Below are 14,069 nucleotides of genomic sequence, written 5' to 3' on the forward strand. Positions count from 1 at the left end.
CCCCCCCCCCCAAACTTATGTTTTTACATTTATTTCTCATGAGTGCTAAAGAAAACTTGGGTGCCAAGAGAGGGTCACTACAAAACGGGTAGAGGCTTGCAACGTGGTTATCGAATAAAAGATGCTTTAGGCTCAATAGGGTTGAATAAGGATGATATCATTTTTGGTCCATAGAAGGTTTCAAAATGGGTCAAGAAGAGCCTATAATCACTTCTTAAGCCAAGCTAACTTAGAATTTTGTCTAGAAACACATTCGGGGCAAGTTCTAGACCATTCGCACGGGTACTTGAACTTGTAACAAAATACCTCACTTCTCACACAACCGGATTGTTAAAGAGAATAGAGTCGATGGCCCACAACAACCGCATTCAGGATTGAAAATCGCGAATAGTTCAACTAAACCACCCGATGATTGCCTAAGTCAACACAAGAGTCACAAGGTCACTAACTAGAGCCATTTCTTTCCAAAACCTTATTTTTAACCATAAGTGTGTAGTTAAGTGTGTTGGTACCAAGTGAAGCATGCTTGACCCTTATTTATTCATTAATACTACTGTTTCTACCTAAACATCAAGAACGGACTCGATCCCTTAAGAAGGTTGTCACGCCATTCATCATTGAAAAAAGCCACTCACACAAAATTCACCTTTGGAAAGAACCATGGCATAAAGAAAACCAAAGGATTATTGTTCACTTAAACATAAAAAGAAGCTAACAAATTAAAAAGGAGCTAATATACTATTAAGAAAATAAAATGAAGAAGTTATGAAATAAACTACTGAAAGTAAGGCAAATGAATATACTGACCGAGAGAAATAGAATATATATAAGAGGGATGAATATATACATAATGAGGGAGAAAATAAATATAAAAGAAAAAGAGTATTAAAATTATTACAGGCCAATGTCATCAAATGTCATCAAATCAAACCAAAATAGACCACTACCCCTGAATAAGAACAAGCATTGTCCTCAATGCTTAGCAAAATCAAAATAAGGGAGGGTAGAGAGTAGAGAAAACTCCCTATGAGGTATCAGGGTGACTGTCAGCATCACCACCCCCGGGCTCCTCCAACTGTATCTCATCATCATCTGGCTGGGGAAAAACAGGGTTGGCGAGCATCTGAAGCATCTCCTCAGCAGTGTGGGTAGCAAGATCTGGCTCATCAGACTGGCCAGCTGGTGCCTCTACTGATGGTGATGTTGGGTCTGCTAGTACTGATGGTGCTGTTGGGTCTGCTAGTACTGATGGATCTATCTCCATCAGTAGGTCAAATGGAAAATCATCTATGGCTGCGATCTTCGTCACTTCCTTCCTCAATCTATCCACTGATTTCTTTGAAGCTTAGGATTTCCTCTTCTTCTTTGCCTGCTTTCCCAACTCCTCAATAGCTCCCCCATGAGCCACCAGTGTATCCATAATGGTCTTCTGGTTCTCCAAAATCTTCTTTAATATTTCCTCCACTGACAGAGGGACCTGTGGTGCTGCTGGGGTAGAAGACTATTCTGCAATAGCACTGGATATGTCAGACAGCTTAGAAGTAGTTGTCTGCATCCAGTTGTTGAGACTCACCAATGTCTGGAAGACTCGCAGTACAGTGAGTAGATAAGTGGATGAAGCTGGTACTGGTACTGAAGCTGATGGTCTAAAAGATGAATGTAGTGGCATGTCATCTATCCCGGTGGAAGGATCGACTGTTGAAGAAGGTATGGGAGTTGTAGATGGCTCAGCAGCAGACTCTATACCACCGCTGATGGCTCATCAGACTGACCAACGGTGGTAGTGGCCTTACCCTTGAACATTGGGTTGTCTGCACCCTGCATGTGGTACCATGAGAAGGGCTTCTTGGCCTTCACTTTTGTATCAAATGTCCTTGGCTCCACCTTTGCATCGTTGAAATATTCTGTGACGGTGTTGGGATATGGGTAGGAGTTTTAACCTTTTCGGACAGCTATTGTCATGTTGGCCAACATGATAGCACCCACATTGATTGGGTACCTACCATAATCGAAGCAACCAAAACTGCTCGGGGAAGAGAAAGATTGTTCTCATTTCTGCTCGGGTCTATACGGCTGCACACAAAGGCCTGCCACTCTTTTGCTTCAAACTTTATGGTGGACCAGAGGATAGTAACCCATGTTGTGATCCATGTTGGTGGTGGTCCTGGTGCTGCCAACATCTCTGCTAGCCAAGGGCGAGATGCATCACCCAAAGCAAGCTTATCCAACTACCAGATTGCCTCTACCTCTTCGAGTCCCAGGTAAGTGTTGAGAGTGATTGGGTCGAATCTGACTTTCAAATTTCTCACTTTGGTCACTTTGGTACCCTTCATGATGTGTGCCACATTGGCATAAAACTCTCATACCAAGTGCTCATTTGCATCGATGACACTTTTGGGTGAACCCCATCCACCCTTTTTTCTCCCGGAACTATCGAAGGACATTTGGATTGAATTTATCCAAATTCTTCATTAAGAATTGTCGCTCAAGTATGAGCGATCTCTGGGGCAACCACTCTCTGAACCTTGTGAATTCTGTTAAACTCACAAACTCCTCCCATGCTTCCTTCTTCTTCGACCTCTCTAGGCCGCCCACTAGAGTGTCACCTCCCCTACCATCATCATCATCATCTATTGCCAGTGGTGCCAGAGGGGTAGTTATAGAGAAGGGATCTGAACCTTGGCTACCGGTATCAGAACCCTCAGAAGAACTTGTTGTGGTTGAGGGTTAGTCGCGCAATTGATATCTCATAGTGGGTTATGGTGGTTGGGACTGGGCCTCAGGTTGAACCTCCATTGACTGACCCTCGGAGGCTTCCCTAGACGGAGCATAGGAACTAGATTCAGAGGGATTTGTGGCCCTACCTCTCCCAGTGGTCGGATTTTTTGTGATTACTTTAGATTGCACTCCTACTGAGTTAGTGCCCTTTTTTCTACCTCAGGTTCTACCTCGTGAACGAACCATTGTCTGCAATGCGAGTCACATAAGTCAGTTGAAGTTCAAGACAAGTTAAACATTTGCAGTACAGTTGCAGGACAACAGGTTACAGAAGAGACAGTGTGGACCGCATAATTTTGAGTGCGGCCGCAGACTGTCATGTGCGGACCGCGCAATTTTATAGTGCGATCGCACACCCTAAAGTGCGGACCGCACAATTTTGAGTGCCTCCGCACATGCTGAAGTGCGGACTGCATAAGTTTGAGTGCGGCCACATAATTCTAAGCTGAGACACTAGTTCTCTGAAGTTCCAATGTGCGGTCGCAAACGTTTTTCTGCGGCCGCACAATTTTTTCTGCGGACCGCACAATTTTGAGTGCGGTCCGCACTTTTCAAGCACATGTTTACCCTAACCGACAGATCTGTGGACCACACAATTTTGTGTGCGGTCGCAAAATTTGAAAATATACGGCAATGACTTTAGGTTTCTTGAAATTATTTCACAAATTAGACATGGTATTTGCAAATAAACATGATCAATGGTCTACCCAGTCCCCAATGAACATACATGAAATTACTTACATGGTTTTAAGCACATATGAAGAATATTTGACATTTTTAGGCTTAAAAATAACTAAACTAATCAACAACAAAAATTAATAAAAATGGCAAAAGTCTAACATGGATTGAACATACCACTGATGAAGGAATGCAGGTGAGAATCTAGACTTGATGAATTGATTATGAAGTGTGAACTATTTTGTGATGCACAGTGTTTGCTTAGGGCTCAAGAGTTCAGAGAGTGTAAAGTGTGAATAGTGTTCAAAAGCCTTATTTATAGTTTGACCAAGTCGGTCACAAAGTGAGCTGAGTGCGGCAACATAATTTTGAGTGTCGTCCGCACTCTTTAGCTTGACTTGTGCTGAGATTCTGCGGTTCGCACAAAAGTGAGTAATCATAATTGTGTGGTCCACAATTTTTCAACACTTGGCCTATTTTTCAATCACAATACCTACAATGCACACTCATTCCTGTAAATCACTTCAAAACTAGTTAGCTCAATACAAAACCTATCTAAAAAGGAAGATAATGTAAAATGAAAAGAAACATGGGTTGCCTCCCAAGAAGCGCCTGATTTATGGTCGCGGCACGACGCAGGTTACCATCAATCACTTGAAATGAATTAACGCCACAACGTGGCCATCATCAACTTTGCCAAGATAATGTTTCACCTGGTGACCATAGACTCTAAACACTTCATCATTCTTGTTCTTCAAGTCTAGTGCACCAAAGGGTGTTACATGCACAACCTCAAATAGACCACTCCACTTGGACTTCAACTTTCCCGTAAACATCTGCAACTGAGAATTGAACAATAGTACAAGATCACATTCTTTGAACTCCTTGTTTCGGATGTACTTGTCATGGAGGTACTTCATCTTGTCCTTGTATAAGGACAAACTTGAATATGCATGGTACCAAAATTCATCAAGCTCATTCAATTGTGCCACCCTTAAGTTGGCGACGATATCCCATTCAAGATTAATCTTCTTCAATGCCCACACAGCCTTGTGCTCAAGTTCCACCGGTAGGTGACAAGCTTTCCCGAACACTAACCGATATGGATACATACCAATCGGTGTTTTGTAACCCGTCCTATAAGCCCAAAGAGCATCATCAAGTTTCTTCAACCAATTCGTCCGGTTGGCATTCACAATCTTTGACAAAATACTCTTGATCTCCCGGTTGGAGACTTCGAATTGCCCACTTGCTTGAAGATGTTGACACTTTGTGAGTGACACCATACTTTATGAGTAAGGTATCAAAATGTTTGTTACAAAAGTGCGATCCCCCATCACTAATAATGGACCTTGGAGTACCAAATCTCGTGAAGATGTTCTTTTTCAAAAATGCCACCACACTTTGAGCTTCATTGTTGGGTAAAGCCACAGCTTCAACCCACTTTGACACATAATCCACAGCTACCAATATGTAAGTGTTCCCACAAGAGCTCACGAACATATCCATGAAAGCAATACCCTATACATCAAAAATGTCAATCTCCAAGATGGTGGTGAGGGGCATTTCATTTTTCTTTGAAATCCCACCGGCCCTTTGATATTCATCACAATGCTTGACGAGATCGCCAGCGTCCTTGTAAAGAGTAGGCCAATAGAATCCACAACTCAACACTTTTGTTGTCGTTCTAGCTCCCCCATGGTGACCACCATATGGTGAAGAGTGACAAGCCTCAAGAATTTACATTAGTTCCTCCTCCGGAACACATCGTCGAAGGACACCATCAGTACAAATCCGAAAGAGATACGGCTCATCCCAATAATAGTCAAGGCAATCCCGTTTGAGCTTCTTTCTTTGGTTTGAAGAGAACTCATTTGGTACAATACCACACACATTATAATTGGCTAAATCGGCGAACCATGGCATCCCAGTCATTGAAATGGCTAAAAGCTGTTGGTCGGGGAAGTAATCATTTATCTCAAGGCCGTCATGTGGCCTCCCCTCCTCCTCCAAACGAGACAAGTGGTCCGCCACTTGGATTTCACTACCTTTGCGGTCTTGAATATCTAGATAAAACTCTTGCAATAGAAGCACCTACCGCATTAATCTTGCTTTAGAATCTTTCTTGCTCATCAAAAATCGAAGCGCCACATGGTCGGTGTGGACAATCACCTTTGTACCCATCAAGTATGGGCGAAACTTCTCCATAGCAAAGACAATAGCAAGGAGCTCTTTTTCGGTCACTGTGTAGTTGACTTGGGCATCATTCATGGGCTTACTAGCATAGTAGACCGGGTGGAAGATTTTATTGATATGTTGCCCCAACACTGCTCCAACCTCCATGTTACTTGCATCACACATGAGCTGGAAAGGCAAGCTCCAATCTGGTACGGTGATAATAGGAGTAGTAGTCAACTTGAACTTGTGCAATTCGAAAGCCTTCATACAATCCTCATTGAAATGTAACTTGGCATCATTATCCAAAGGTTTACACAAGGGGTTCACCACCTTAGAAAATTCTTTGATGAATCGGCGATAGAACCCTGCATGACCCAAGAAGCTCCTCACTCCCTTCACGGATGTAGGGGGGAGTTTGGAGATCACCTCGATTTTGGCCTTGTTGACCTCAATACCATGCTTTGAAATTTTGTGGCCAAGGATTATGCCTTCCTCGACCATAAAGTGACATTTCTCCCAATTTAAAACCAAGTTTGTTTCCTCACATCTTGCCAAAACTTTATTCAAGTTGTCCAAGCACTAATCAAAAGAATTCCCCACCTCGAAAAAGTCATCCATGAAGACCTCAAGAAAATCCTCCACCATGTCGGTGAAGATGGCCATCATACACCATTGAAACATCACTGGTGTATTGCATAACCCAAATGGCATTCGCGAGAATGCGAAAGTACCATAGGGACAAGTGAAAGTATTCTTATCTTGATCCTCAGGAGCAATAATAACTTGATTATAGCCAGGATATCCATCGAGGAAACGATAAAAAGCTCGTCTGACCAACCTATCAAGCATTTGATCAAGAAATGGAAGTAAAAAAATGATCTTTCCGAGTGGCTTTGTTGAGCTTCCTATAGTCCATGCAAACTCTCCACCCGGTGACTGTTTTGGTCGGGATCAACTCGTTTTTGTCATTTGTTACCACAATCATGCCACTTTTCTTTGGGACACATTGCACTGGAGAGATCCACGAGCTATCAAAAATACGGTAAACAACCCCGGAATCCAATCATTTTATGATCTCCTTCTTCACCACCTCTTGCATTGCTTCATTTTATATTCTTTGATGTTCAATGGAGGGTTTGGAATCCTCCTTCAAAATAATCTTGTTCATGCAAAAAGCCGGACTTATACCCCGAATATCCGCCAGTGTCCATCCTATAGCTTTCTTCCTCTTTTGAAGCACCCCCAAAGTAGAATCTACCTTCACGTTAGTCAAGCAAGAGGAAAGAATAATAGGTAAAGTAGAACATGGGCCAAGAAACTCATACCTGAGATGTGAAGGCAATGGATTTAACTCCAAAATGGGAGGCTCCTCGATTGAGGGATTTGTTGGAGGAGTCTTCCGGTTCTCAAGATCTAAGGACAATTTTCGGGGTTCATAAGTGTACGAGCCCATTCCTTGTAATGCATTTACACATTCCACAAAGCCTTCCTTCTCGTCATCATCATGATTAAGCAATACGGCCTCCAAAGTATCATCAACATTCATCATGGCACTAGCATTATCAACAATCACCTCGGTCACTAAGTTTACAAACGAACAAACTTCGTTGCTATTTGGTTGCCTCATAGATTTGCATACATGGAAAATCACCTTTTCATCACCCACCCGAAAGGTGAGCTCACCGACTTTCACATCAACAAGAGCCTTCCCCGTAGCAAGGAAAGGTCTACCCAAGATAATAGGTACCTCATAGTCCACTTCGCAATCAAGAATCACAAAGTCAGCCGGGAGGATGAACTTATCAACACGAACCAACACATCATCAATAATAGCCAATGGTCTCTTTATAGTACGATCTGCCATTTGTAACCTCATATATGTGGGTCTTGGTTGCCCATTTCCCAAAGTTTTGAACACCGAGTAGGGCATCAAGTTGATACTCGCCCCTAGATCTCATAGAGCTTTGGCAAAGTCGGCGCTTCCAATAGTTTAAGGGATTGTGAAAGCGCCGGGATCTTCCAATTTCAGAGCCATTGAGTGCACAATAACACTCACTTAATGTGTCATATTGATAGTCTCACAGTTCATTGATCTTTTCTTTGTCACCAAATCCTTCATGAACTTTGCATAGCTGGGAATTTATTCCAACGCCTCAACCAATGGCACATTAATGGATAAGCTCTTCATCATGTAAATAAACTTCTTGAATTGGTTCTCTCTATTTTGCTTGGCGAGCCTTTGAGGGTATGGAGGAGGAGAACTGGGCATTGGTGCCTTGTCCTTTAGCACTACCTATTCTGGTATATCAATCACGTGTTCCCTAGACGGGTTCACTTCTTCTTGCGTCTACTCCACATTTTCATCAATATCAATTCTCACTTCTTTATTAACTTTAACCACATTGCTTGGAATTTCATCTTCGTGAATCACTACATCACCATCCACAATTCTTCTTTGGTTTGATGTTGTTGCCTCCCCACTTTTTCCACTCCTTGTGGTTACGGCCATGTCATGTTCCGTGTTGTTCCCACCCTTCGGGTTCACCATCGTATCACTAGGTAGTGCCCCCTTAGGACGAGTGTTTAAAGCTTGCAAGATTTTCCCCAATTGAACTTCTAAATTTCGGATTGAAGTGTTGTGAGAGGCTAATTGAGCATCAGAGTCGGCATTTTTCTCCATCATTTGTTTGAACATATTTTCAATTTGTCCCATCTCATTGTTGGAAGAACTAGAACCTTGATACGGATAAGAAGGCAGGTTGTTTGGTTGTTGATGCATCGGGGGCCTTTGAAGCCCGACCCCCGATTCCCTTGGTTATTGTTCCAACCCCCTTGGTTGTTGCCTCCCCAATATCCTTGATTGTTGCTACCCCGATTGCATTGGTTACCTTGATTATTCCAATTGCCTTGATTATTATTATTGTTCCAATTACCTTGATTGTTGGTACCACTGCTCCAATTGCCTTGGTGGTTTTGATAGTTCCAATTTCATTGATTTCCTTGAGATCGCCATTGTTGTTGATTCGGGCCTTGAGAGTTGTTTCTTTGCCCTTGGTAGTTATTCACATATTGCACTTCTTCCTCTTGCTCATTGTTTAATTCGTCTTGGTCAAACCCAATATCATCTTGCATAAATTGTTCCACATGGTTTTGCACTTGTTGACCCTTTTTCCTTCGCTTGTTCACCATCATATTGACACCTTCCATTTATTTACTTGCTTAGGACCTTGAACCTGTTGAAGTTGATCTTTGGCCAATTGATTCATTGTAGTGGTCAACTCGGCAATTGCTTGCACATGATCATGCAATTTTTTGTGTAGGTGAATCATATTTGGATCACCTTGAGGAATATTTGCTCTACTTTGCCATGCCGATGAAGTATCCGCCATTTCATCCAAGATTTCACAAGCTTCGACATATGGTGTTGTCATGAAATTTTCAACGGCAAGTTGATTGACCACGCATTGATTGGTAGTATTGATCCCCCTGTAGAAAGTTTATTGAATCATAGCCTCAGTCATGTCATTATTCGGGCACTCTTTCACCATAGTGCGGTACCTCTCCCATATCTCGTGCAAAGGCTCATTGGATTCTTGTTTGAATGCTAGAATCTCGTCTCTAAGAGTAGACATATGCCCGGGAGAAAAGAACTTGGCAATGAAGTTTTTCGCCAACCAAGATTGCACTTCCACATATTCGGTTGTTTCTATTCTACTTCTAATTTTTATGCTAATGCTTGTAATTGTAAATCTAAGGGACAATGTTTTTGGTATTGTTGTTTTTCAGGTTATAAAATATCTAGGGCTATAAATTCGCCTAGTTGGTTACCTAATGGATTGAGAGCTTTAGGGCATGTTTGGTTGGTCGGGATACAATATAGCAATCACACACGATTACTCACTCTATACCTCTCGGTAGTTTGAGTGATTTTTTCCAACTTGGCTTTCTCAAGTCCAAATGGGTATCTCACGAAACAAATGATAGATGCTCAAGTCGGGTTTTACTATCTCTATATTCGACCCTTTAATTGGGGCCATCAATTTCTCGAGTTCACCCCAATTTCTTGTTAGCCAAGTTTTTCTAGACTTAGTGTCTCTTTCTCAAGTAGAGACTAAGTCAATTAGGCATGAATCAATGTTTGCAACAATCAATTCTTAAATTCAAGCAAGAACTAGGCTAAATATCATATACCCAACCATAAATAAGCCCTAAATCAATCACCCATTAGATACCCATACTAGGGTTGGGTCACAACCCTAGCTAAGGGTTTAGCTACTTATAGAAAATGAAGAAATTAAAGAAGAAACTAAGATAAAACTTATAATAGATGATTAATGGAAGAAAATCTAATGTTAAAATGATAAACTATTACAAAGTTTCCCAAAACAGTAAAGAAAAATGGCTAGAATTATCGGACAAAATTGCCCCTACGGAGGTTGTGCGATCGCACATTTTTGGGTGCGGTCTGCACTTTGAAGCTGACATGACAGTGTGGTCTTCTGCGGCTGTATAAATCTATGGTGCGGACGCATTTCCTATGATTGTGCGGACCGCACATTTCTGAGTGCGGTCGCACTATTGCATTCTGCGGTTGCACAATAATAGTGTGGTCCACACATCTTCAGGTCCCAAAACACATCTCTCTGAACCTTGTATTTCGCGGCCGTACAATAATTATACAATCCGCACTTTGTGAAGGAATTCTTACAATGGCTCTTCAGAGTCTGCGGCCGCACACAGTATTGTGGGGTCCGCACTTTGGTCCTTTTTACCTTATTTTGGTTCTTGTCCAATTTTTACTCCTTCTTAGTTGATTTTCATTTCTTTGGCTTGTTTTCCAATATTCCTGCAAGAAAGCACATTTCATTAGTTATCGGAAATACCTTTATGCATTTTTGAGCTAAAACGTAAGTAAAAGAAAGCAAAAACGCAGTCAAAATCCCTACTTATCACTAAACGGATTTCATGTACTTTTTCTAATTTAAATCTCGATTCTTCTAGCTAGAGAAATAGAAGAATCTGTAGTTAGAAAATAGAACGAATCGGGGGAATTGGGGGAATAGGATGAACGGGGGAAGGAATTGGGGGAAAGAGAAACGAGAGACCTATTGAGGGAAGGAGTTGGAGGAATTCCAGACTTAGCAAATTCTAGAGGGAGTCTCAAATTGTGAGGGGGAAATACTAAAACCTATTGAGGGAAAATAATTAAAATGTTGTTATTAAAACATTACCGGCAGTTCTAACCGCTACAATATGAAAAAACTGCCATTATAAAATAACATTAAATCGGCGGCTTCTAAAACATCATTTTATATTAGATTTTGTGGCGGTTATTTGGAACCGCAGTAATATAACCACCATAATAATTCTGATTTTTTGTAGTGATGATTGTTGTGTTAAGTGTGGAAAGTCTGTACACTTCATTAAAGATCGTCCTCTTCATAAGCATGATCATTACAAAACTAACACTGATAAGGTGGCTAAGAGGAACTAGGTCCCTGACAGGAAGTTCAAAAGAAGAGATGTTGCTGATGGTGAAGCAAACTTTGGCTGACTGGGAAGATTCCTCCAGTGAGTCTGAAGGTGAAGATGACCAAGGAGATATATCTACGATGGTTGCTGATAATGGATCTTTAGAATATGCGTCATTCTTTGCACTCATGGCCAAATCTGATCATGATGAGGACAAGGAGGAAGATGAGGTAAGTTTTCTTGATGTTCAAAGAAATTTGAAAACTTACTCCAAGAAAAAATTGATGTCCTTAGCAAATGTGTTGATTAATGCCTATCATAGCCTCATTAATGAGAAAAATGCTTTAATAGAAGAAATTGGTGATATAGGATAAGAGAGGGATGGTATGGTAATTTTTATTGTAGACTTGAAGGAACAAGTGAGAGATGTAACTAGAGAAAATAACTTGTTGAAAAAACAAACGAAAAAATAGATGGACAACACTAAGGGTAAAGAAGTGGCTAGTGAGGCTCAACTTGAGCTTGAGAATGAGCTTAAGAAAGTTAAAGCAAGTCTTGTTGTTGAGCTTAAAAAGAATAGACAACTTCAAGAGGAATTGAAAAGGGTTAAAAATGATCTTGATAAGTCACTTAAATGTACCTGATCCTCTGATGTAATAACGTCTATGTACAAGAATAATGGTGGAAACAAGCAAGGAATCGGGTTTCAAAAGGCTAAAACCTCATATAATCCCCATAGCAAGTATGTAATTGTGGCTGATAATTGGTTGTGTACTCATTGTGATCAAACGGGTCATTACAAAGACTCTTGTAAAACTAAAATTCAGACTTTGCAGAAAAATAAAGTATTTGTTGAAAAGAGGCCTACTGTTGAGGAACATGGTTCCCTGAAAAGAAAATATGTGTTGCTTGCATGGATAAAAAGAAGTTTGATTTTGCCCGTTCTATCATTATAAGGGACCCAAGCTTGCTTGGGTTCCTAAGTCTAATAAGTAATCTCGTGTGCAAACTAGAGTGATAGGTAACAGTAAAAAAATGGTATATGGATAGCGGCTGCTCTAAGCATATGACTGGAAGAATGGATGATTTCCTCTCTCTAGGCTTTCCAATATGGGAGTGATCTTTGGAAACGGCAAGAAGGGCTATATTCTTGGTATTGGCAAAACACTCTCCCATGCAATTGAAAATATATGTACCATGTGAGTGGCTTGAAATAGAGCTTGTTGAGTGTGTCTCAAATCTGTGATAAGGGAAAATGAAGTGAAGTTCTTGTCCAAATCTTGCACTGTCACCAATCTCAAAACTCGTGAAGTGGTGTTGATAGCCAAAAGGTTCAAGAACATCTATGTTGCAGACCTTGATTCACTGAATGGTGGTAATCTAACATGCCTAAGTGTCATTGATGATGATGCTGAGTTATGGCGTAGACGATTGGGGCATGCGAGTTTTTGTTTGGTGAACAAGTTGGTTATGGAGAACCTGGTTTGTAGGCTAAAGTGGTCAACACCGTATGCTACTTGATTAACAAGTGCATGATCAGGTCCCTTCTCAAGAAGTCTCTCTGTGAACTGCTCAATGGGAGAAAACCCAAGCTGACTTACCTGAGAGCATTTGGATGCAAAATATTTTGTTCTAAACAATGGTGGCAAAGGGTCAAATGCTCCTGGTGAAGCTATATATATTGCAAATAGAAAGACTGATTTGATGTGTCAAGTCAAGCAGAGCGATGAAGAAGATGCAGCAAAATCTCCAAAAGGTGTAGAGGAACCTGGTCCCTCTATCACCTCGACTGAAGCTGAATATAGGGTTTCTGATGTTGCATCATGAGTACCTGATGCAGAACAAAGAAGTGAAAGTCATAATTCTGTTGATGTCAATGATGTTTTAAATATGGAGGAACCTGGTCCTTTCAATTTAGAAGTTTAAGTACTTCAAGGAGCTGCTGAAAAGATTTGAGATGGAGAATGTTAAAACCATTGATACACCTATTACCACTACTACTCATTTATAAATGGATGAACCTGGTTCTCCTGTCAATGAAACTATGTATAGGGGTATCATTGGATCTCTTCTGTACTCTTGTCAATGAAAATATGTATAGGTGTATCATTGGATCTCTTCTGTACTTGACTGTTAACAAACCTAATATTATTTTTAGTGTTGGGTTGTGTTGTGGGTTCCAATCAAGTCCAAACGAATCTCGCTTGAAGGCTGCCAAAAGAATTTTGAGGTATCCTAAGGTAACGTAGGACCTAGTCCTCTTCTATCCTTCACGAGATAATTTTGAGTTGGTTAGATATGCCGATGCTGATCATGTTGGATATTTGGTGGATCAAAAAGAGAACATCTGGAATGGCACATTTTCTGGGGTCATGCTTTATCTCATAGGGTACAAAGAAACAAAATTGTGTGGCTCTTCTACTATTGAAGCTGAATATGTGAATGTTGCCACTTGTTGTGCTCAACTGTTGTAGATCAAGCAACAACTAGAAACATTGGGTATGTTTACATATTGTATTCTATTGTTGTATGATAATACAAGTGCTCTAAACATTACAAAGAACCCGGTATAACACAAGGAGACAAAGCATATTGATGTGCGATATTACTTTTTAAGGGACAATGTAAAAAATGGCTTATTTGTATGAAGGTTTGCAAAATGGAGGATCAGGTAGCCGATATCTTCACCAAAGAACTGAGCAGAGAACACTTTGAAAGAGGCTGTTTCTAGAGTTAGGGTTAATCAAGCTCAACTAAGGACCTGATCCCTCGATGATTGGCTATGTAAAGAAGGAAAGGTACAGTGTTAAAAAATATTTTTCTAGTGGAATCTAACTCAATTCTATACCGTTACAAGTGTACACACATAGCAGTTTCAGGAGAAAACAAGTATGAGTGACATTGCAATTCTAGGAGTTTTTGATCAAATTTTCAAAATTCGTCAAGGAACTTAGTTCCTGTTA

At 40.8% G+C, this 14,069-nt stretch overlaps 1 protein-coding gene across 1 annotated transcript; it reads left to right on the forward strand.

Annotated features, from left to right (window-relative positions):
- Positions 1-13,117: 13,117 nt before the first annotated feature.
- On the forward strand, positions 13,118-13,580 carry LOC138902996 (uncharacterized). Its single transcript, XM_070190905.1, has 3 exons — positions 13,118-13,179; positions 13,265-13,336; positions 13,403-13,580. Exons 1-3 carry the CDS (start codon positions 13,118-13,120, stop codon positions 13,578-13,580), a joined length of 312 nt encoding a protein of 103 aa, XP_070047006.1.
- The last annotated feature ends 489 nt before the right edge of the window (positions 13,581-14,069 follow it).

This window comes from Nicotiana tomentosiformis, chromosome 12 (genome assembly GCF_000390325.3).
Source record: "Nicotiana tomentosiformis chromosome 12, ASM39032v3, whole genome shotgun sequence".
Classification (NCBI taxonomy): domain Eukaryota; kingdom Viridiplantae; phylum Streptophyta; class Magnoliopsida; order Solanales; family Solanaceae; genus Nicotiana; species Nicotiana tomentosiformis.